Source organism: Trachurus trachurus (assembly GCF_905171665.1).
Source record: "Trachurus trachurus genome assembly, chromosome: 12".
Classification (NCBI taxonomy): Eukaryota; Metazoa; Chordata; class Actinopteri; order Carangiformes; family Carangidae; genus Trachurus; species Trachurus trachurus.
Window position 1 is genome coordinate 21,651,077 of NC_139908.1, and position 21,742 is coordinate 21,672,818.

The window sequence follows — 21,742 nt, forward strand, 5'->3', positions numbered from 1 at the left end:
AATCTGTAATCACCCCCATCAACAAACTGAAGTGTTCCGGTAAGCTCTAAATTTGCCGTTCATATCATTCATATCTCCATGGAGCGGGTAAGCTCGGTGCTGGTTGCCATGTGGTGTCTCCATGTTTTTACGTTCAGTGGCAGCGTGACGGTAGGAAACCACGGAAACTCACCGCAGACACTGGAGCTGTCGGCTCAGGTCGAGGTGGCGTCTGTGAAAGGTCACCGCGGTAACGCAGTGAGGAGAAATGGAGCGTTACACTGATGCTGCATTCACCTGCAGTCGGGCAGACGGCCGTCAGTAACAAACCAGATGTCATTTTAGTCACAGAAGTTGAGAGAAAGCCGGTAAAACGTGGTCAGGTCAACAATACGACATCGCCATGACAACATATTGTCACGTGTATTGTTTTGCCTCATGCTGACGGACCACTTGTTTACATAGATGCTTGTTTATGCCGTTACCTGCAGCGGCTGTCGTCCATCTGCCGTCTGCCCAATTTCACGTGAATGCAGCATGAAGAATACGATTGAGTTGCTTGCAATATACAACCTACAACGCTAGATGGGAGTAATTCCTACACAATGTACCTTTAAATCACACACACACGCGCACACACACACACACACACACACACACACACACACACACACACACACACACACACACACACATCTTCTTGAGCACATTAACAGTGTAAAAACTAAACGAAAAAACAGCAGTAGTGACCGGAACCAGTTTTGTTACATGCAGCCGTTCAGGAGGAGCGCCAGCGAGCCAAGGAGAGAAGTGAGAACGAGGTGGAGTCCACCAGCTGCGCCAACGAGGACATGCCCGTGGAGAAGATCCTGGAAGCAGAACAGGCGGTGGAACCCAAAACGGAGACCTACATCGAGACCAACCTTGGTGTGCCATCTAACTCGGTGAGTTGGTGTTTTTATTATGTTCCTTGGCAAACACTTACACACTGTGTCATTCTCCAGACTGTCATGACTTTGTGTAATGTCAATGCCCATTTACACACACGGATACACACAGTGGCTTATCTGTCTAAAATTACTCCGATGAACAGTTTTGTTTTACTTCTGTAGCTCTTTGAGTGTTGTGTCAGACAAACTGCCCACTATTCTCCATTTGAATTTATGTAAGTTGTAAACACCCCAAACAGCATAGGTCACTTCAGAAATTGTTTGGAAATAATTTCACTGCTGTGACTGAGTCAGTATAAAAAGGTCTGTTTAAGTGCAATTCAATTCAATTGTTTATTCAATTTATAAAGCGCATTTTATGCACAAGGCAGACTCAGTGTGCTTCACAACAGGTATCCATAGTTACAGTGAAATGCTGTTGAAAAAAGATCAGTTTTTTTACGTGCAGATGTTCTGTTCATTGTTGTTCCACTCCATGTGAAAATACTCAGTTTTCCCCAGTGGTCGTTTTAGGCCTTACGGTAAAAAACAACACGTTTGAGGTGTCCAGGTAGAGAAAACAACTGGCTCTCTTTCATTATCACCTTTTTATTATGTCAGAGCATCTCATTGTGAATTATTGCCTATATGGTAGTGCGCTTTTTTATGGTGTGCTGCATTTGGAGAACATGACACAAAGTAAAAAAGTAGAAGAAACAGAAAGTTTTGAGTGTAAAATATACACTACTTTCTCTGTTGCTCTCTTTTACCATTTCCCAATAAACGCGGGGATCTGAAATGTGTCACTGGGGTAACAGAGACAGAAACAAGCTTTAAAGGCCCCCTGGCATGAAAAATGTGATTTTGGTTATTTTTTGGTGCTTGGGGAGGTCTTTGGGCCACGTATATACTGCCCCATGCATCAAACTGGTCATAAACGGAGAAACACACACCGCCCATTTGTAGGAACATTCTCTTTAAGACGAGCGGATAGCACTTCCTCCTTTCTGTGATGTCACACCAAGGTTATAATAGTTTTGGATTTTTAATTATAGTTTAGTTTTATTTAGTTTTGACTTCTTTTTTTCTAATTCAGTTAGTTTTAATTAGTTTTTAGAGCGGGTTTGCTAGTTTTAGTTAGTTTTTATTTTTTTCAAAACGCTTAGTTTTAGTTTAGTTTTTATTAGTTTTAGTATTAGTTTTAGTTTTTTCATAATTTGGGTTATTTGTTAGTTGAAGGATTCAAAAAGATCAGAGCAAGTATTGTGTAATAAAACTCAAAAGATACCATTTAACAAATGTGTTCAGTTACTGCAGTTTTTTTTTACATACCAGTACAGTAAAGTAACAATAGGCTTACAGTAGCCTACCTCGCATGTTGTATTGTATTTAACATAAAGTAGCATAAAGTGAACACAGCACACCTGAACCAGGCTCTACAAACACTGCTGCGCATATCATGCTAAGTAGCAATGGGACTCAATAGCTACCGCACAGCTGAAAATATTGTAGTGACCCCACAGTAATGTTCTTGTTATGATGTTTAAATTGTGTGATTTCTGACTCACTGTAAATGTGTATGGTATGGGCCGGGCAGGTTGGATGAGAAGCTGAGGGGCTGGGGTGAGGAAGACAGGTGTGTGTGTGTGTGTGTGTGTGTGTGTGTGTGTGTGTGTGTGTGTGTGTGTGTGTGTGTGTGTGTGTGTGTGTGTGTGTGTGTGTGTGTGTGTGTGTGTCTGTGTGTGTGTCTGTGTGCGTGTAGGTGAGTGAGTGAGGAGGAGCAGAGGAAGAAGTGAGATGATATCTGTCAGATAAGTTTGCGTTATGTTGTTGTAGTTACGTCGGGTCGGACGCTACAATATCAATAACAACGTGTGCTTAACATCGACGTCGGACGTGAAATAGCCGCGGAGCGGAGCCAGTTTCCTTTCGGTGCCGTAAACAAATTGTGCCAGATGCGCCAGAGCGCGCACCTCTGTGCCAGGCTTGTGTGTTTATTCATGAGCGCGAGAGAGATTAACATACACATTCACACAGGCTACACAAACATACGGGCTACACATGATACACATACCCACAGACACACAGCTGAGGGGCCGATGCGCGGCACGGAGAAATGCGCATCTGGCTCAACCTGGTTCAGTGGATGCACCGGAGCAGCCACGGAATCGGCGCCTATGCCTGAATCGATTTCATATCAATCCGAAATTGACAAAGACGAAAACTAAGGGGATTTTATCTATAATTTCAGTACGTTTTAGTTAGTTTTGTAAACACACAATACAGTTTCAGTTAGTTATCGTTTTTTCATTTGATTATAGTTTTTATTTATTTCAGTTAACGAAAATGTTTTTTCAATTCTAGTTTTCGTCATTTCGTTCGTTTTCGTTAACGATTATAACCTTGTGTCACACACAAGGTAACTCCGCTGCGATAAGTTGTTTTTTTTCAATTTCTATGAATGCAGCTTAGGTTTCAGTTACTTGCCTGTGATTGGCCCGACCACATGCCACTCAAAAACAGTGAGCCAATCAGAGGAGAGGTTCTCAGTCTCTCTTCTGATTGGCCAAATGACCTGTGCCTGCTAGAGCTCCAGAAAGAGGCAACAGAAAGGGGCAGTATAAACAATATTAAGCAGATCACAGGTACTCAAAACCAATGATACATCTTGTTAGGGACATCAGCATGTAAATAAACCCAGAGAAAAGTGCACAGCATGGGGCCTTTAATAACTGCAGTGTTGTATTATGCAGGTGATATGAAATAATCTATTGCCTTTTGTGTTAATGACCAATCAAACTCTGACTGCGTCTAAAGCTGTTGCCAGTCGAGCAAACTGAAGAAAAAACTAAACCTTTTCCAGATTTATGGCTCCGAACTCTTCCTGGAGCAGTCCCACTCTCATCCACATTTTATTTTCTTTAGTTCCAGCTGCTCCTACATCGTATGTCATTTTTTCAAAGTAATAGTCCAGAGTTATTGTATTAGTGTTAAACACTAGAATCCAGTCCAGAAAGAAAAAGAAAATAATACTTTAGTCATTTTTAATTTAAAAAATTTTCTTTAAAGAATTTTTATTGTTTCAGTTTCCAGTATAATAAACCGCTGACACCCCGCTGTCTGCTGGTAGAGATGTTAATAAACATCAGATTTGAGAAGAGTTTCTCCCTCCCCTTTGTTTTGGATGGGACTGCTCCTGGTGTAAAGTGCTGGTTTACCTATTCATCTCGCATTGGCTCCCCCTCTGAGCTGTGAGTTTCCTCATCTATCCCCTCAGTGTCATCTGGGCACTGTGGGCTGTCTTTGACACAGAGGAGACTAAGAGTGATGAATAATGCAACAAGCAGACTATTCCTGAAAGCATCCCACAAAGCCTCAGCTTTCTCAGGAATTCTGCTGGAACATGAGAAACAGAGGAGCTCTGCATCAGTCTACCAAAAGGAGGAGGAGGGAAGAGGGAGGAGAGGAGGGGGGGGTGACAGGGTGAGACTGAAGGAGGAGGGGAGAGAGGGAGCAGGAGAGAGAGGACGGGCTTCTTCTGGGATTCGTCTGCTTCAGGGGAGGGAAATGTCCTGTGAAGTAAAGGTAGAAATGTGAAGGCTGTTATGTGAGTAAATGGGAGCTATTTTGGGGGCCAGATGGAAATGTAGGAGATGAGCATTGACATTAGGGAGAGGGAGAAGGGAGTGGGGGATTCGCAGGGGAGCGGCCGGCAGCTCAGACACACTAATGCACTGAGTGTGTTTGGGCTCAGCTCCGGTGGGTCCCTCGATGCCCACTGTCTGCCCCACACCAAGGAGACAAGGTTGTCTGAAGGGCTGTAGACGAGATGAAAACAGCACAGATGTGGAGAATTTTTGTGTCATGTCATGTTATCAACATTGATGCTGAACAAGTTAATTTCAGTAACATTTTTGTTATATTTATTAAGTTTTGAAAATATGAAATATATGGGATTAGATCAGTTTGATTAATACGTTTTGTTAACGATTTTCCAAATTTATTGTGATAAAGTGGAGTATGTAGGATTTTTGTGCACTTCGTTTTTGAAAAAATCTGACTGGAATTGATAAAAAGAAAAAAAAAAAAATTGGTTAAGAGATGTAAGATACCTAAACTGCCCCCCCAAAAGAATTTAAAAACCTGTCTTTTTATTGGCAAACGTGTTACATTTATCCATCGAGTGTGTAACAAGTAAAGGGCTGTGAATACTTTGTGTATTGATGTAAGAATTTATCTCCAGTCATATTTTAATATTGATTTCAGCCATATCAACCCTCTCAGTTGTGTGGTTCACCAACCTCTTGGTAATAACATCATGGTTTTATTTCTCAAGGTTCCACAGCATGTCTTTTTGAGCATTATTCAAGTTATGTGCCTTGCTTTATGCCTGTTTCTGCTGCCAAGACTTTTGCTTTTAAATATTTTAAAGGTCAATTTACCATATTCAGAGCATTTTCCTTTCTTGACGCCTTAAGGTCCATAATCTACAAGTCCACATACTTAAAGTTTTTGTGCCAAGCTTTTAAGATATTCGCTCCTCGGCCGTTGGCTGCCGTCCCAACACAACAGAGCTGAGAGAAATTGGGTTTCAAGTTTTTTAAAGTGAAATCTAGAGTGCTGTTGGTTGCACAAACAAACCACTGTTCATCTTTATTGTGTAGAAGAGATCTCAAGAGGCTCAGGAGGCGCGCAGGTGGTGCGCAGGTAATGTTTCCATCCACTTCAACAAAGAAGGGCTGTTTGGATCTCGGTACTGGTACAAGCACAGTTACTCATGTTAGGAAGTCAGGAAGGGCTGGCCTGGTACTATTGTTGACGCACTTGCTGGTTGGTTACGCCTTCCTGCCGATGTCCATCACTGGCAGCTGGAAAGGGGTGGGCTGTATCATGTGTCATGGGGGCAGTTAGTCTGCCAGCAGCAAACTTAACGTAGGAAGAAGTTCATGAAACACACTGTATCTAAAACCTGGGGAAATAAAGTAAAATTAAGGAAAGATACCAACCAGAGAGTTTGATTGTTGTTGTTTTTTTGTTTTTTGTTTTTTCTAAAACCCCTTGAATATTGAAATTGACTTTGAGTCCAGTATGGTGCCAGATCATGGCATTCAGGCCGTCCTGACCACAAGGACTCCCCGGCTCTCTGAGTCCTCCAACCCCTGCCTCCCCCTCTGCCAGGTCTCCATTGAAAGGCGCTGCCCCGTGCTATAATTAATCACAGGGCCCAGGCCATGAGTGTACACCATGAATAGGCCACCGCCACTGTCTAATGACCGGGGTCTGGCCAAGCTGAATAAAGTGTGTTTATCTCATGGTGACCTAGAACAGGAGTTAAACAAGCGTCAGTAATGTGCCTTCAATCACAGTAGGAGAGGTCTTCTCTTAAGGAGAGAGGGGAGAGGAAAAGATGCTATCACTCACTAATCCTGAGGGGGGTCTGTTGACTTCGACTTTGATTTCTTTCCTGATGTGTTTTTGTGTTATTTCTGGTTTGTTTTCATAATTCTGTTGAACCTAAGACAGGAGACATTGCTGTTATTTAGATGATAATTAGCTGATGATTCATCCCCATGCCGACACACGAGGACAGTTTCTTTTTTTTTTCCAGTCTAAAAAAAGTGGGGCACTTGAGTAATTCATTTTCATGCTGATCGGTATGAGTACCCAATTTTCTCTCTGTTGTCACGCTAGTATGGTCTGGTTCAAGCGGAATAATGAAAAATTGAAAGGCAAATCTTTCGTCTCCCCTCCTCAAGTGATGAAAATTTCATAGGACAGTATGCAAGCCTGGCATTTTCTCTAAGTTGGGATGGTCGACCACGTCAGTGGAGTGTACTACAAATCCTTTGATTCGCTGGGAATGAAGACAGTCAATCAGCTCCAACAGCCTAAAATCGAGCAACTTAAAAATTTCTTCTCTTACTTTTGGTGTCACATGTTTTTTTTTTTTGTTTTTTTTTGTCTCTGCTGTCCAGAGTGATTTTCACAGTAGAATAAGAGGAAGCAGCTCTTTCAGTTGAGGTGTGATATACTGTATTCCCAGGTGGAGATTTGTACTCTCATACATGGGGGTTAATGTTATTCCCCTCACAGGTCACAGTGGGCTGCTCCATTGTGGCTCCATAACATCCTAAATGCTGCTCTGTGACTCACAGTAAGTACAGTAATGCGATGCCCAAGGATTGTTGCAGGGAAGTGTAAGCTCCTCTCCCCTGTCATCTCCACAGACAGAGGCAAAGAAACCAGGTCAGTGTAAACACGGCTAAGATAGTCATACAACATTCATGAGGCTTGTCGTGTTTAACGAGAACCCTGGGACTTGTATTCTTATGAAGAAGGGTGGCTCGACCGTGGCGCACACTGAAGCCCCCTTTTGTTTTTCTTTGTTTTGGCTCAGGCTGCCCTTTGGAATGAATTAGCCGAATCTGTTTATGTGTTTTTTAGAGGAAGCACGGCTCACGAAAAACTGTCGCGCTGAGCTGTGCCGTCCACGTCTCCCACGGAGATCAGATGCTGAAATATTCATAAGTTGCCTGTTTTCTTTCTTCCCCTGAAGAAAAAAAAAGAGACAACTTTCAGTTTTCAAAAAACAGTGTAGTCTTTGTGTCTGGTTTAAGTTTTTTCATATTTCAGCTGCATATCTGTGATACTCGGCAGTCAGCGTGAGGTTCAAACCGCAGGGAGGGAACGTGGAGGAGAGGATGGGATAGTCTCTGGCCTGCCTATTATTAAAGGAGAGTGTGAGTGGAGGGATGTTTTCTCCTTCATCTTGAACTAATCTTCTCTGGAGAGCTGCAGTTGATGTTGGGATCCTCTGAGCTTTTACCATCGATCTGTGGGATTTGGCAAAGGAAGTTGGGGAGAACTTGCTTGAGTTTTTGTCAGAGTGCGAGTTCACACAGGGATACTCGGAATTTAAGGATGTTTACTTGATTTAAAATTATGCACAAGCGCGTGTGCATGGAGTCTTTGTTGACTCACTTACATGTCAGGGGTATGCACTCCTGGGATGATGATAAATTACTCGTTAGAGATTGACAGTATTGTTTTGGATTTCTTTTCTCCCCCCTCTGCCCAGATGGATTTGCATTGTTTTGAGTCAGTCACACAGTGTGTCTGTTGCATTAGTATTTCACCACTCTTCATAAACTCCCTGTGGGTTAAGGAATATTGCCTCCCAATCTGATGAATGAGGACAGTTAAGGACAGGCAGTCCTTGTATTTGAACTAGTTCTGTGATTGCACATATAAATGATCAGTTACATGAGAGCCACTCAGTGCATATATTAAAGCCAGGGTGTTTATATGTATATATTTTTCATGTTTGAGAAATTAGCAATTTCTCTTAGGTGACACCACTGTTGTTAACTATCTCATATTTTGATCCGTAAGACAAATATGCCTGCTTATTAGAGGAGAGTGGACAAAATGTTTTCTTAGAGATTGTTGTTGAGGAATCAAAAACGATCTCAGTGTAGCTTTGCATCTCTCTCTCTCTCTCTCTCTCTCTCTCTCTCTCTCTCTCTCTCTCTCTCTCTCTCTCTCTCTCTGTATTTCTCTCTTCTCTGTGGAGCTCTAGTAACAACAGGTCAGTGAGCCAATCAGAAAAGAGGAGACTCTGAGCCTCTCCTCTGATTGGCTGACTGTTTTCTGAGTGATGAATAAAAGATCAAATAATATGTAATAAAATAATTAAAGCAGATTTGATAGAACAATTGATAAACAGACCTAGTTCTGAGACTATATGGAAATCTCACTTTAAACACAACGGAATGGGAACGTAAAAAGAAGATAAAAAGAAATGCATTAGAAAAGAAAAAGCAGTAAGCAGTTTACAAATGTTCATCTGCTGGTGAAATAGGAAGAGTTCTTAGAAATATGTTTCAGACCATAATGGCCATAATAATAGATATGTCCAAGTCTAAGAGCTGTAAGATCCACACACAGCCTTCCATCCGGCTTTTATGCTCTCCTCTCTCCGAGGCTTAAGTAGGTCTAATGAAGTGGAATCAATAAAAGAGTGTAGCTTTCCTTAATTCACCTGGACCTTTTATATCACTGGGGAACTAGTTAGTGTTCCTATTTTAGGCACTAAATGGACGATGTACTACAACGTGTATTAGCCAGCCTCCTCTACCAAGAAAAGCTTGTTTTTAACATTTAGCAGAAACTAATGGTTTCTTTGACTTTACTGGAAATGTTGACCTTCAATTACGACAATGAATCTTTTGAAAAACACCATAAAATATATGAACTTTTGAGTTTTTAGTAGAAAACTAGTTCAAAACTAGCTAATTAGTTGAGTCTAGTATCTGTAACATGACCTGGAGAATAGCTGCACAGTGATTATTGCAACAATTACCTTGAGTAAATATGAATATTCATTGTACGCAATAATTTCCCAGTTTTACAAAGCCTCGCTTGGTCTGGTAATTGTCCCATTCAAGCTCCTAAGAGCTTGTTCTGTGGTGAAGTGTCAGAGGAGTGTCAAGAGGGGCCTCTTGAGCTCCCCAAGCTGTCCAAAAGGCTGATTTGTGTGTCGGCTAAAAGGTCCCCAAAGAAAGAGTCTGCACAGTGAAAGTTGTTTTTTCACCAGCAGCTCTCTGCAGGTATTTCCTCCCCGAACTGGGACAGAATCACTGTTTGTTTTGTCTTCCCACTTGCTCCTCTTCAGAGGAAATTATTCACAGCGTAGTACTCAGGTTGGCTAAAGTGTGTATGTGTGTGTGTGTGCATGTGTGTGTCAGAGTGTGTTCAGCCCGAAACCTCAGCCAAGAGAAACAGGCTAAAACAAGAATATGACACCTATTCATTTCAACCTCAGGTTCTAAGATCCAGATTTGCGTCTGTTTGTCTGTTTCCCTGCAGCCCAACGACCCAGTGACAAATATCTGTCAGGCGGCTGACAAACAACTCTTCACCCTGGTGGAGTGGGCCAAGAGGATCCCCCACTTCTCTGAGCTGCCGCTGGACGACCAGGTCATCCTTCTAAGAGCAGGTCAGTCACGAAGGGCTTAAACAACATAAAATACTGGTGTACATAAATAGACACTGACACCCAAGACTCTGTCTTAAAAAGACCCCCACTACAAGATATATGAATACAAAGCACCTGGCACCAGGAGTTGACATACAATAATGCACAACTGAACAGGGACTGAAAAGCTAAATGCTAAATAACTTCTATTTTATGCTCAAATGTTACAATCCTGCAAAACATTTATGTGGGAAGAAAATAGAAGCATTTGATAAAGAAAAAAAAACTCCCACAGTATGAGAAAACAGACATGAGTGAATGCTAGCTCTCTGTATCTGGGTAGAAAAATGTAAGTGAAATAGAACTTGAATAGAATAATGTGCTGAATAACTCTGTGGGTCATGTGACTGAAACAAACGTCAGACGCATCAAGGTCAGATGGGCTCATTGTGCGTATCTGCTGTATGTGAAAAAGCAAGTTAACCGCTCAGGATCACAGAAGCAGCAACGTAAAACAGAGAGTGAATCATCTGTCACTTCTGTTATATTCACCAACATCACATGCAGGAAGGTCTTTTGGGTTCTCCCAACACATTGCCCTTGTTGCCTGCCTGTCACTCCTAATTACGCCATTATATTCTAAATCCACCTCCGGGAGAAAAAAAAAAAAAAAAAAAAAAAGCTATTACACACCCATTCCTTACCCTGAAAAAAAAAGAGATCCTCCCATCGTTCCTTATCTTTCGCTCATACACTGATGGAGAGACTTCAGCAAAGCAGAGAGAGACATTATTCTGGAGAGCTCGTCTCTTCTCGGCTCTCAGGTTTTCTATAAATAACCGCTTTAGTTCTGCTGTATCACAGATAAAAGCATCCCAGCTCCTCTCATACCCAACTCAACTCTGGGGAGAAGAGGCAAGTGTTGCCAGGCAGAACAGCTAAAGGAGCCCTGTCACTCAAAAGGCAGCGTCTTGTGTCTTCAGTGCTCTCTGTGTCAAGCCCCTGCTTTGGCACATCAAGGCTGTTGTCTTTATTGTGATGGCAGGCGCAGTTCATCCCTTTTACACGCTTGTCCCTCAGAAAGCATGACTCGAATGTCTTAGTAATAACCTGATGCCTGTGCTTGAGAAAGCTGCACGCTTTTTGCCGCACAGCTTAATTGATTCATTGAAATTCTCCCTTTGTTGTCAGTTTCATTTTGCTTGAATGCTGTGTGAACTTCTGTACAGGGATTTGCTTGGAGTTTTTTTTTTTTTTCTCTCATACTTTTCCTCGATCCCTCTCTCTCTCTATCTCTCCCTCAGGTTGGAATGAGCTCCTCATTGCATCATTTTCGCACCGTTCGATAGCGGTTAAAGACGGAATTCTGTTGGCAACCGGGCTGCATGTACACCGCAACAGCGCTCATAGTGCCGGAGTGGGAGCCATCTTTGACAGGTCATCATTACTATATTTCTTAACATTCCTCCACTGATGTCCTAATGTAAATGCAAAGTTTAGCAGTTAGTGTTTGAGTGAGGTGGACTGTATGTTAGCTGTTAGCTTGTTAGCAATGTATGCATCAATTGCACTCTTGTTAAAGCCATATAACTGCTTGCTTTTTAAAGTATGAATTATTTATTATAAACTTACATAACCCATTGAAAGAGAGTTGTATTTTAGTGTGGTGTAATCTCTCACTGTATTTCATAAGTTTTTTTGATTTAATTAGTTAATAGTTAATTAATATTTTATCAATCAGTAAGAATCAGTTAATAATGACACCTTTTGTTTGACCACATTCATATTTTTTTGTCTCTTTAGGTTTTATTAATGCCTTATTACTGACCTATGAAAATGTTTTAACTACTAATAATACATTAGTTACAACATCAGAAATCCTTTATTAAAAAGTGGTTTAATCTTTCACAGCATATTAAAGTTTCTTTGGCTGAAATGTTACACCTAGTCTGAAAAGTCCCATGCGTGCCTCATGAAAGGCAAAGCAGTGCAGGAACTATTGATTGGCTCCAGTATATTAAATATGTACACCTGTACGCATCAGGGGTCACACAGGAATACTGAACTAAAAAAATATGAAACAAAAAAAAAGCAAACACGGACAAGCCAGTCACAGTGAAGTCAGATGTGTGTGTGTAGGAACCACCCTGGTGACTGCTATTGACGTTCCAGGGCAGCGAGCTGTCTGACACTGAAGTCTGCAGCGTTACACCAGGAGCTGAGCTCAGATACAGAAAGTTATAAAAGATACAACAAGCAAACTGTATATTATTTATTAAATGTTGTTAGTGTTCAGTAATATTTCTCAACTACTCTGAATTAATTAATTCACGTTGGCAACATAAGCTGCAGGTGCTTTCATTAGAGCCACACTAACTGTTGTGTATCTTTGAATATCTTCTCCCATGCCTCTGCTCCTCCAATCAGCAGCTTCTGTTTCTGTGCTGGCTCATCAGCGCTCACAGCCACAGGACATATTCACTCTCTGCATTAACTGTGGCAAGCATTAAGATACAGAGAACTGATAATGTTATTTTATCTACTCCCCTCTCTCTTCACCATACAAATGAAGAGCCTGATTAACTTAAACACTTGAGTCGTCTCCTTTTCTGTTTTTTTTTTTTTTCTTTTTTTCTAGCCCTGTTGTTCCTCCTCAGAGCAAATTGAATTAGAATGAGCTAAGAGCCACAATTGACTTTACTATCCGAGGGCGAGGGGGGGGGGGGGGGGGGGGGTGGAGAAAGAAACGGAGTGTGAGGGAAAATAAAGAGCGCCGGGGAGAGGGTGTGACCGAGTCAAAGAGGGGTGAGGAGTTCGAGCGACTCGGCGCACCGACCCTCCCACCAGTGATGTCACACGCAGACAGTGGGAGTGCGGGTGTTAGATTACAGCTTGTGTTTACTCTGTGGCTTTCCTTTTATGAAAACCATGTACTAAATATAATTACTTTGCAGGGTTGTAAACTTTTCCACTGATCTAACGGTGCCTCTGTGGGCTGAGAGGACGCTTGTGTGTACTATTTGTTTTTAAATAGACGTGAGCTGGATGGTAGTTAAAGCATATTTTTAATGTCCTTGTCTAGATGTGGATAATTTATATGAACTCTGGTGTGTCATTTACAAAAAAACGTACCAGTTCAACTCAAATGGTTTCCTGTAAACTTTTCTTTTCGTAGTCTAGCAGCAGAGAAGGGTTAAACACACTTGTGACTGTATTCTACATCTGATTTTTTAAATCAGGCAAATCTCTAACTCTAACTTTGTGGGTGTTTGTTTTGTGTGTGTCTTCTTTCTGCAGAGTGCTCACAGAGCTGGTGTCTAAAATGAGGGACATGCAGATGGATAAGACAGAACTGGGGTGCCTTCGAGCTATAGTCCTTTTCAATCCAGGTATGTACATTTTGATTTGCTGTGAAAGTGCAAATGAGGTGTTTTGGAAGATGTGTGGGTTTTAGGAGAGCACACACTGTTGAAAACGCTCTTTTTATTCCACTTTGAGCTAAAAGAATCATCTGCTTATCAGAACACAGCACAAGCAGAGCTTTTATTAAAGTTCAAAGATCCCTCTGAGTAGTTATAACAGCATTCAACTGATTTTAATGTTACTCGCGTAAAAGATGACTTATTAAGCCTGAAATGATCCTCAGCACAAACTCTCTGCATATGAAATGGGACTTGAAAATGGGGTTGCTTCCTCATTGACTCACCTTGAATTTATTCTCAGTTTATTCCAGTGGTGACAACTTTTCACAGTTAGTACCAAGACATCCACAGAAACTTCTCAAACTTTACCTGCAGCTTAATCCACTTCCCTACTGCACATTGGTACTTTTTTTTTTTCTTTTTTTCCAAAAACCATATTTTTGCCGAAATGTGGATCTTCAGGTGGAGGTTTATAGCTTCAGAAAGGATGATAGCAGGGCACAGAGGCAGCGTATTCAGCCATATGTTTGGAACAGACTGAGCATATGGATGGAGAAGAGGATTATGCTGCAGTAGAAAAATAAATAAATAAAAACATGTCACCACTGGGATCCTTTGTGCAGCACTGAATCGAAGGTGATGTCAGGAGTGAGGGAACTGCAAATGTTTTACATGAAATTTTCAGCCCTTATAAAGTGTATTGATGCTCAGATTTTAGATGCTGGGTGGAGTATGATTTTAGGTTTTAGTGACGGTGACTCAGCTCGGACTCATTTATGCAACAAGAGACACGGGACCTGGATTTGATGTTGGACTTGAGGATGTTAGAATTGAAACGTGCATATCTATCTATCTATCTATCTATCTATCTATCTATCTATCTATCTATCTATCTATCTATCTATCTATCTATCTATCTATCTATCTATCTATCTATCTATCTATCTATCTATCTATCTATCTATATATCTATCTATCTATCTATATATCTCTCTTTATATATATATGTATATATATATTGTTATAACCTTTATTTATTCTCGAGAGACATTGAGGTTACCCTCACAATTCCATTGAGTTGACAAGCCATAAACATATTGACACTGATTACACAGAACTATATACATTTACTGTAACAAGAAAGGCCAAGACAGTCATCTGAAACAATTACAATTAGAAACACAGTTATCTATGATTACTGTAAAGTCCTAAACTCTGTGAGTGAAGGGAGTGTGTCTAATTTCAGGATGTGTTATAGTGTGTTCCAAGAGCTAGGGGCATCATAACAAAAGGCAGTCACACCAATACATGTACAGACTTGAGGAACTTTGAGTAGCAGCAATTCAGCTGAACAGGTCATGTAAGGGTCATGTGATGGATGGATGGATGGATGGATGGATGTATGGATGTATGGATGGATGGATGGATGGATGGATGGATGGATGGATGGATGGATGGATGGATGGATGGATGGATGGATGGATGGATGGATGGATGGATGGATGGATGGATGGATGGATGGATGGATGGATGGATGGATGGATGGATGGATGGATGGATGGATGGATGGATGGATGGATGGATAGATAGATAGATAGATAGATAGATAGATAGATAGATAGATAGATAGATAGATAGATAGATAGATAGATAGATAGATAGATAGATAGATAGATAGATAGATAGATAGATAGATAGATAGACCTTTATTTATTCAAGGAAGCCAGTCTCTTTTTCAATAGCACCCTGATTACAAGATAGAAAACACCTTTATACTAAGTAATTACATAATAAAATCATAACATTGGCAACACAGCACATGAAATCAGTAAAACAATGTCACACACACCATATAAAGCAGACACGAGGGAAAACAGCACATTAATAATAAATAATCACATGATCAGGGAACACAGGTAGAGTCATTATGAAAGACAATGTCTAAAAGGCTTCTAGACATATTCATTGAGATACGCTGATTCAGTTTTATATAGTGTGTGTGTATACCGTATATATATACACATATGTCATCTTTCCAAAATCTGTCCAAACAATGGCAGCAGACTGTGCAGTGGCATGTGTCACTCCTGCTGTCAGTGTTGCTGCTCTGTATTTAAATCTCCTCTACACGGCACCAAAGTTTACTAAACAGTGTGACCCAGGTTTTTAATGACCCAGTGTGGGAGCCTCCCTCTGTCCCACAGAACCACCGCCGCCCCCGCACACTGATCTTCTGTGCTCCACATTTTGTTCAGGCCGCGTCCAGACCCACTGGCCCCGGTTCACTTCTCAGCTTTATTCCCTGTTAATTAGGGGTCCGCGAGGTCTGGCTGAGAGAGAGAGAGAGAGAGCACACGGCGGGGGCCGAGGAGAAGGGGACGTTGAGGCTAAAAAGGCCCTCAGTCCTCCCTTTTCCCACACTGTGTCATCTGGTCCGGCCATTAACAACAAATGTTCATTCAGTGTTGATCAATTGCGCGGAGCTTTGTTCATCAGAAATGTTAATCAGTGACGTGTTTGTGTTGTTAATCACAGATGAGTCGTCCAGTGAAGCTTATATTAGCGCAGCTTTGAAATCACAGTCCTAATTGGATGAGATGACAGACGTCCACAATGAGGCTGTGAGGTTAAAACTCAACTTGTCAGTTTAGTCTCTTGTGTTCCTTCCTGAACTCCTGCAAGGAGTTGGTTCACTGGTAAAAAAAAAACATGCTCAAATCTCCTTCTTATTCTTGTTTATGTTTTATTTCTGCATCTCCACAGACTCTAAAGGTTTATCCAACCCGGGTGAGGTAGAAGCCCTGAGAGAGAAAGTCTACGCGTCGTTAGAGGCCTACTGCAAACAGAAATACCCCGAGCAGCCTGGCAGGTATGAAGACCAACACAGACATGATGATGCACACATCCCCAACACTCTGCTGCTGATGTAAAAGCGTGTAGTCCTCAGGTAGAGAGAGAGAGAAATGAAAAGAGAGGCAGGGCACACAGCTTTTATTTATCCTGAGTTTCAGTGCACACAAGCCTTTTATGAGAGAGAGATTGCAGCTGCTACATACAGTATCCACACAATCATTCTAATCAATACAGTAGCTTTTAGTTCAGTCCTCTTATCATGTGGCTGAGTGCTTGTGTACATGCAGTGCATTTCTGTAGCTGTGGTGTGGATTCAAATCATTTGAAATTCCACAAAGCTCAGCTGTTTATAAGTAACTCTCTCCTAATACACACTTTCTCTTGCCCAGATGTTGTGGTTTTATCAATTGCACATTGATTTCTTTCCCCCTAACTATTCCTATTTATTTGTTTGTTATGTGTTGTAAATCTCAGAATGAAAATAAGTTCTAAAGCTCTGTCATAAGTGGGATTTTTATTTTTCTCTTCGTGCCCTCAGTATCTTTTTTTTTACTTTTTCCACGAGGCTCGCTTGTATTTAACTTCCAAGTTGGAGTCGTCAAACTCTCCCAAACTGCACAAATTGATCGCTTTAACCTGATGGATGCCAGCCGCTCCCCAGGAGCTGCTCCACTGTGTTTGTGGGCAAAATTTCATTCATAGAAATGAACACAAAGGTTAAAAAAAGATCAGCAAACAAAGCCTGAACAGACTGAAAATCTCAATTAGAAGTCAAATAAATGTTTAAGCCTCTCTTAGCTAACTTTCAGGTAGAGCTTTAGAGTCGGTGTTCATATGAGTGGCTGTTGCACGAGGCCCAGCATGTGACAGCTGCACATCACTCTGATGACACTGGCTGTGTGGTGTTTAGTCATGTAGCCTGCACCCAGACTGTTTGTTGCTTCGGGATCATCTCCTCATCGTCCCCTCTTCCCCGTCAGATGCATCACGCCGATGTTCTGTGTCAGTCCGGTGTTTTAGTTTTTTTTTTTTTGCTCTTGTGTTGTGACAGGTTCGCCAAGCTGTTGCTGCGGTTACCGGCGCTGCGCTCCATCGGCCTCAAGTGTCTGGAGCACTTGTTCTTCTTCAAGCTCATCGGCGACACGCCCATCGACACCTTCCTCATGGAGATGCTAGAGGCTCCGCATCAAATGACATAATAGCATGAGGGGCTGAGCCCTCCACGCCCTCTCCTCCCCCGTCCTCCTCCCTCTCCTCCGACATCTCCCACCATCCATGGATACGGAGCAGGGTCCTTTTTTAAAAAAAAGAAAAAGACAAATCCTGTCTCCAGCAAGGGACAGATCATGTGACAATTTGGACGGAGAACTTCGCCTCCCCTCCTTCCTCCCTCTCTCTCTCTCTCTCTTTCTCTCCCTCTCCCTTTCGATGTGTTTCGACAACAATGAAATCATCATGTCAATGGGTCTGTTTTATACCTTGTAAAAATATATAAATAAGAAATATATATATGAAATTCACACGACATCACGAGTGACAACAGTGGGACTGAAAATGAGGAAGAACGGAGGACGCAAGAAACGTATTTGAGCCATCGTTTTTCATCTCTGCTGTTCCTACACCTTGATGAGCAAACGCAGAGATGATCAGGTTTTAAACACCCAACGATTATGCTTCCAGGTATAATTGAAAAAAAAAAGGTGATGATGTCATACTTGGACACTCAACGTTGTGATCGGGACAATCGTGGACTCGGAGAGCCTGGGGCTGTCTAGACTTGGACCTGAGCCCTCTCCGTCTTTCAGGACTGAACTTACTTTTGGGGAGGGACAGCGGTGGGGGGGAGGGAGGGGATTGGTCTGCTTAAAGGAACTGCCTGACTCGACTGAACACATCAGGTCTTGCACTAGCTGTTTTTTTTGTTTGTTTTTTTAAGTGTGAGCTTTTCTGGACGAGTAGAACTCAGAGGTCGCTCAACAAGACTGGAAGTGTTCACAAACCTCAGGTCTCTGCCCAATTCCAACAAATACAACATGTCTTACTCTATTAGCACTGTGCAGCATCGGGGGAGGACGACTTGTATTAGTCCACTAATCAGCCCTTCAGTTATTGATGGATAAACAGTCGGGAGAGCTCGTTATGTACAATCGACGCTGTTCTTTTCCTGCACGTAAGGGGAAAAAAACACACAAAAAAACGCTGGCTGTTGTTAAATTAGCCTCACACCAGCTTTAGGCTACATGAGCCTCACTGGAGGCGGTGAGAGGCGACCAGCAGCAGCTTGGAACAACTTTTTTATCATCCTATTTTAAACATTTGGCCTTCACCGAAAAGCTTTTTCAAGTGATCACGTCCAACTCAGATGTTCTGGAAACTCTCATCTGTGTGGGGGGGGGGGGGTGGGAGGAGGTGTTGTTGTTCCGTCAGCCCCCTGAGCTCCTTCTCCGTCTCTCGTCCATCCTCCTCACGTCATTTCATGTGAATTTGAGCACACCATTTTACACCTCCACACTCAGAGACGGCCCCCTGCTCCAAGCAGCGGGTCGCAGCTTCTTCTGTTTTTTTTTTTTGGTAAAACACCTCATATATCTACCAGTACAGAAAGTTACAGCCGTAGACAGTATTGATGCTATTTTTCAGTTTTCATTTTAACAACAGTAAATGCACAATTACCTCTGTTTCCATCCCTCAGACCTTCAGTTCTTGACACTCATTTAACCATGATGTGGGAGAAGTGCGTGTTGTTGCAGCAGAGCCATTTTTTATTTTTTTGTTTATTTGTTTGTTACTTGGCACTTAACCTCATGACAGTGGAGTCGGGTTCCTAAACGGAGAGCTGACGCTGATGTGATCGAAACCTCTGAGGTGGAATTTGCCCCCCCAACCCCCAAAACCCCCTGGTGGTCATCCTCCTCAGAGGGAACGCACGCACTCGCTCTCTCTGCACTTCTCTGGACAACCAAGTGTCACTCAAGTTGAAATGTTAAATGTCTCCATGTTATGTATAAATATGCTTTATGCCCATATTCTGCTTTTTTTTCTCCTTTTCTCTAAATGCTGCAGCTGCTGCAAAACTATGCATCGAGTGCATTTCCAAAGATTGTCCACAGAGCGGGTGCACGTTGGTTCGGCTTAGGAAGGTCTGAGTCCTTTTAAAACAAGTGTTTGTGAGGTGTGGGTCCACTGCAATCCTTTCCTGGTGCAGAAATCTTATTGAGGTTACCCCCCCTTCCCCCGTCCCCACATTTCAGATATGACTGGTTTATTTAGCTGTGACACAGAAGACAAACGACCATCAGCCTCAGTTGACAGTGTTTTGTGGTACAGTGGAGCAGCAGGAGGTAAAGACATGCCAGATAATAACAGCAAGATGTGAGATAATGACTTCAACAATTCAACTCAAGGATTTCATTCCTTGATATTCTACATTGGTTAATGGTCTGATTCAGTGTATGGAGTCTTGACAGTGCCACATGAAAAACATTTCTTTTAAATTAAACTTCATGAACATAAAATTAATCAATTCAAATTTTAACTGTGTTATTAGATTTGCAATGAAATTGTGCATCAAAAAACAAAGGAAAAAGCTAAATAAGTTTAAAAAAAAAATAATTGAATTTTAAGAATATAAAATAATATTGATTTTAAGGCAGACTTTTAGAATCTCTGTTCCATGTGCCTAATGTGTTTTTTATCTCTACTTCTTTAGCATTTTCAGTTCCCATCTTTCACTGAAAGCATTTGAATCATCAAGTGGCAGCCATCCTACAGAGCAGTAACAGGAGCTGATACAGAAGAGCTGTCGGTTTCTGATTAATATATATATATATATTTTTTAATCTTCTTTTTTTTGTTTGTTTGTTTTTGTGTCAGTTTGCCAACTTTAATAATTGAACATCATTTCCGCAGAAGAGAAAGGGAAAAGTCTGAAAAAGTATCGAATTGTTCTGTTGTCACTCTCAGGACTCCATAGCAGTTGTGTCTCGGGCCAAAACACTGATGAAGCAGTGACCATATGTCAATTTTTCAGGGTGATTTGGGGGCTGGTCTCACAGACGTGCATCACAGACGGGCCTCCAGTGGGGCGTTAATCCACCTCTGAGAAACTGATCCCCAGACATCCGCTGATCTTTTTCCTTATGAAGAAAAAGCAAAGAGCCGGTTCAGATGCCAGCATTGAAATGTCAGATACTGTATACTTCAAGCAGGAGTACGACCTTTACTTTCAGTCTCAGAGCAGTTTGGATAAGACAGAGAGAGAGAGAGTGTATGTGGGGTATTTGGTGTGAGATTTAAGAGCTGTGAGCTCCCTCTAGTGGAAGAGAAGCAGCACTGCAACATTACTTGAATTTTTTTTTTCTACAAGTATTTAATCAGACAACAAGATGGCACTTTCTCACAGTGTTATTATCATCGATGTTCTTTTGGATCAGACGGAAACCTCGGCGTCTGAAAACAAAAGTAGCAATAACTTCAGTGTGACCTCTGGGCTCATTGTTTTATTGTTACTCTACAGTTTCCACGAGGTGGTCTGTGTTATTACTAACTATCCAGGTGACAGTATTGACTGCCAGCTTGAGCTCAGTTTACAGTATTTATATTCTGGAAAATGATTCTTGTTTGTCTGTTAAAAGAAGAAAAAAGTAAATCAATTGAAGCAAAGAGAAGCTCTGCTCGCTTTCAGCTCAGCACAGCTAACACCAGGCAACGTTTCTTAATCAAAAAAGAGAAGAAAAAAAAAAAGCAGATACTAAGCAATTAAATGTTTCTTGTTTCCAACAGGGTGACCCGAGTTTCAAATGAGAATCCTCCTGTTGTGTTTAGTGTGACGAGGCCTCCTGCTCTCAGTTTACTGTGATTGGTTACTGCAGGTATCTTAAGCCATAAAGTGGATGATGTGGGAGCTCACTCCCCTGCAGGACATGGACAGACAAGGATCTTCTGGGCGAGATAACAGAAACGATCACCCACGCAGAATGATAACCTACATGAATGCTTTATAACATAAAGCTATATTTTGTTAATATGTATATGTGTATATATTTATAAATATATAACAAAAGATCTGTTCCTTGAGTATTTCCGACATTGAAAGAGGGGGACAAGTCTCTCAGACCAAACTGTTCCACACCAGGTGTTCTTCAACTCAGAGTTTTATGGTGTTTTCTTTTTCACAGATATCTTTTTTTTTTGTTTTTGTTTTTCATTTCGACCTCGACTTTGTGAAATGACTCTAGATCAACCAGCAGATTCACAGCACCTCCAAACTCAAACCGAACCAGCTCCTCAGCAGTTCATGGGACCTCAAAAAAAAAAAAAACAAGTGAAAGAGAAAACAAAAAGGTTGAGTCTTTAAACCCTCCAAAATATGTGTTGCTTGGCAATTGTATGTTCAAAAAAATGTAATCAGGAAAAGCTGAGCTTGTGACACAATCACTGCTTTCTTTGTTGCATAGACAGTAAAATGTTCAAGTTTAAAAAAAAAAGAAAGAAAAGGAAAAAAAAAACACTTGGAAAAAGATCTATTTTTGTACAAAGGTAATTTTATCCCTTGCTTATGTGCTTTGTTCTTTGCCTTTTCT

At 41.5% G+C, this 21,742-nt stretch overlaps 1 protein-coding gene across 4 annotated transcripts in view; it reads left to right on the forward strand.

The window, feature by feature from the left end:
• rxraa (retinoid X receptor, alpha a) overlaps positions 1–21,646 on the forward strand; it is a 111,060-nt gene extending 89,414 nt beyond the window's left edge. For 2 of the 4 annotated variants that reach the window (XM_083984152.1, XM_083984151.1), the window contains exons 6-11: positions 739–923; positions 9,777–9,906; positions 11,190–11,322; positions 13,183–13,274; positions 16,071–16,176; positions 17,212–21,646. In XM_083984152.1, coding sequence (XP_083840278.1) covers positions 739–923; positions 9,777–9,906; positions 11,190–11,322; positions 13,183–13,274; positions 16,071–16,176; positions 17,212–17,359 — 794 coding nt within the window. In that variant the 3' untranslated portion in view covers positions 17,360–21,646. The remainder of the gene's footprint in view (positions 1–738; positions 924–9,776; positions 9,907–11,189; positions 11,323–13,182; positions 13,275–16,070; positions 16,177–17,211) is intronic. The other 2 variants (XM_083984154.1, XM_083984153.1) reach the window with 1 other exon arrangement.
• The last annotated feature ends 96 nt before the right edge of the window (positions 21,647–21,742 follow it).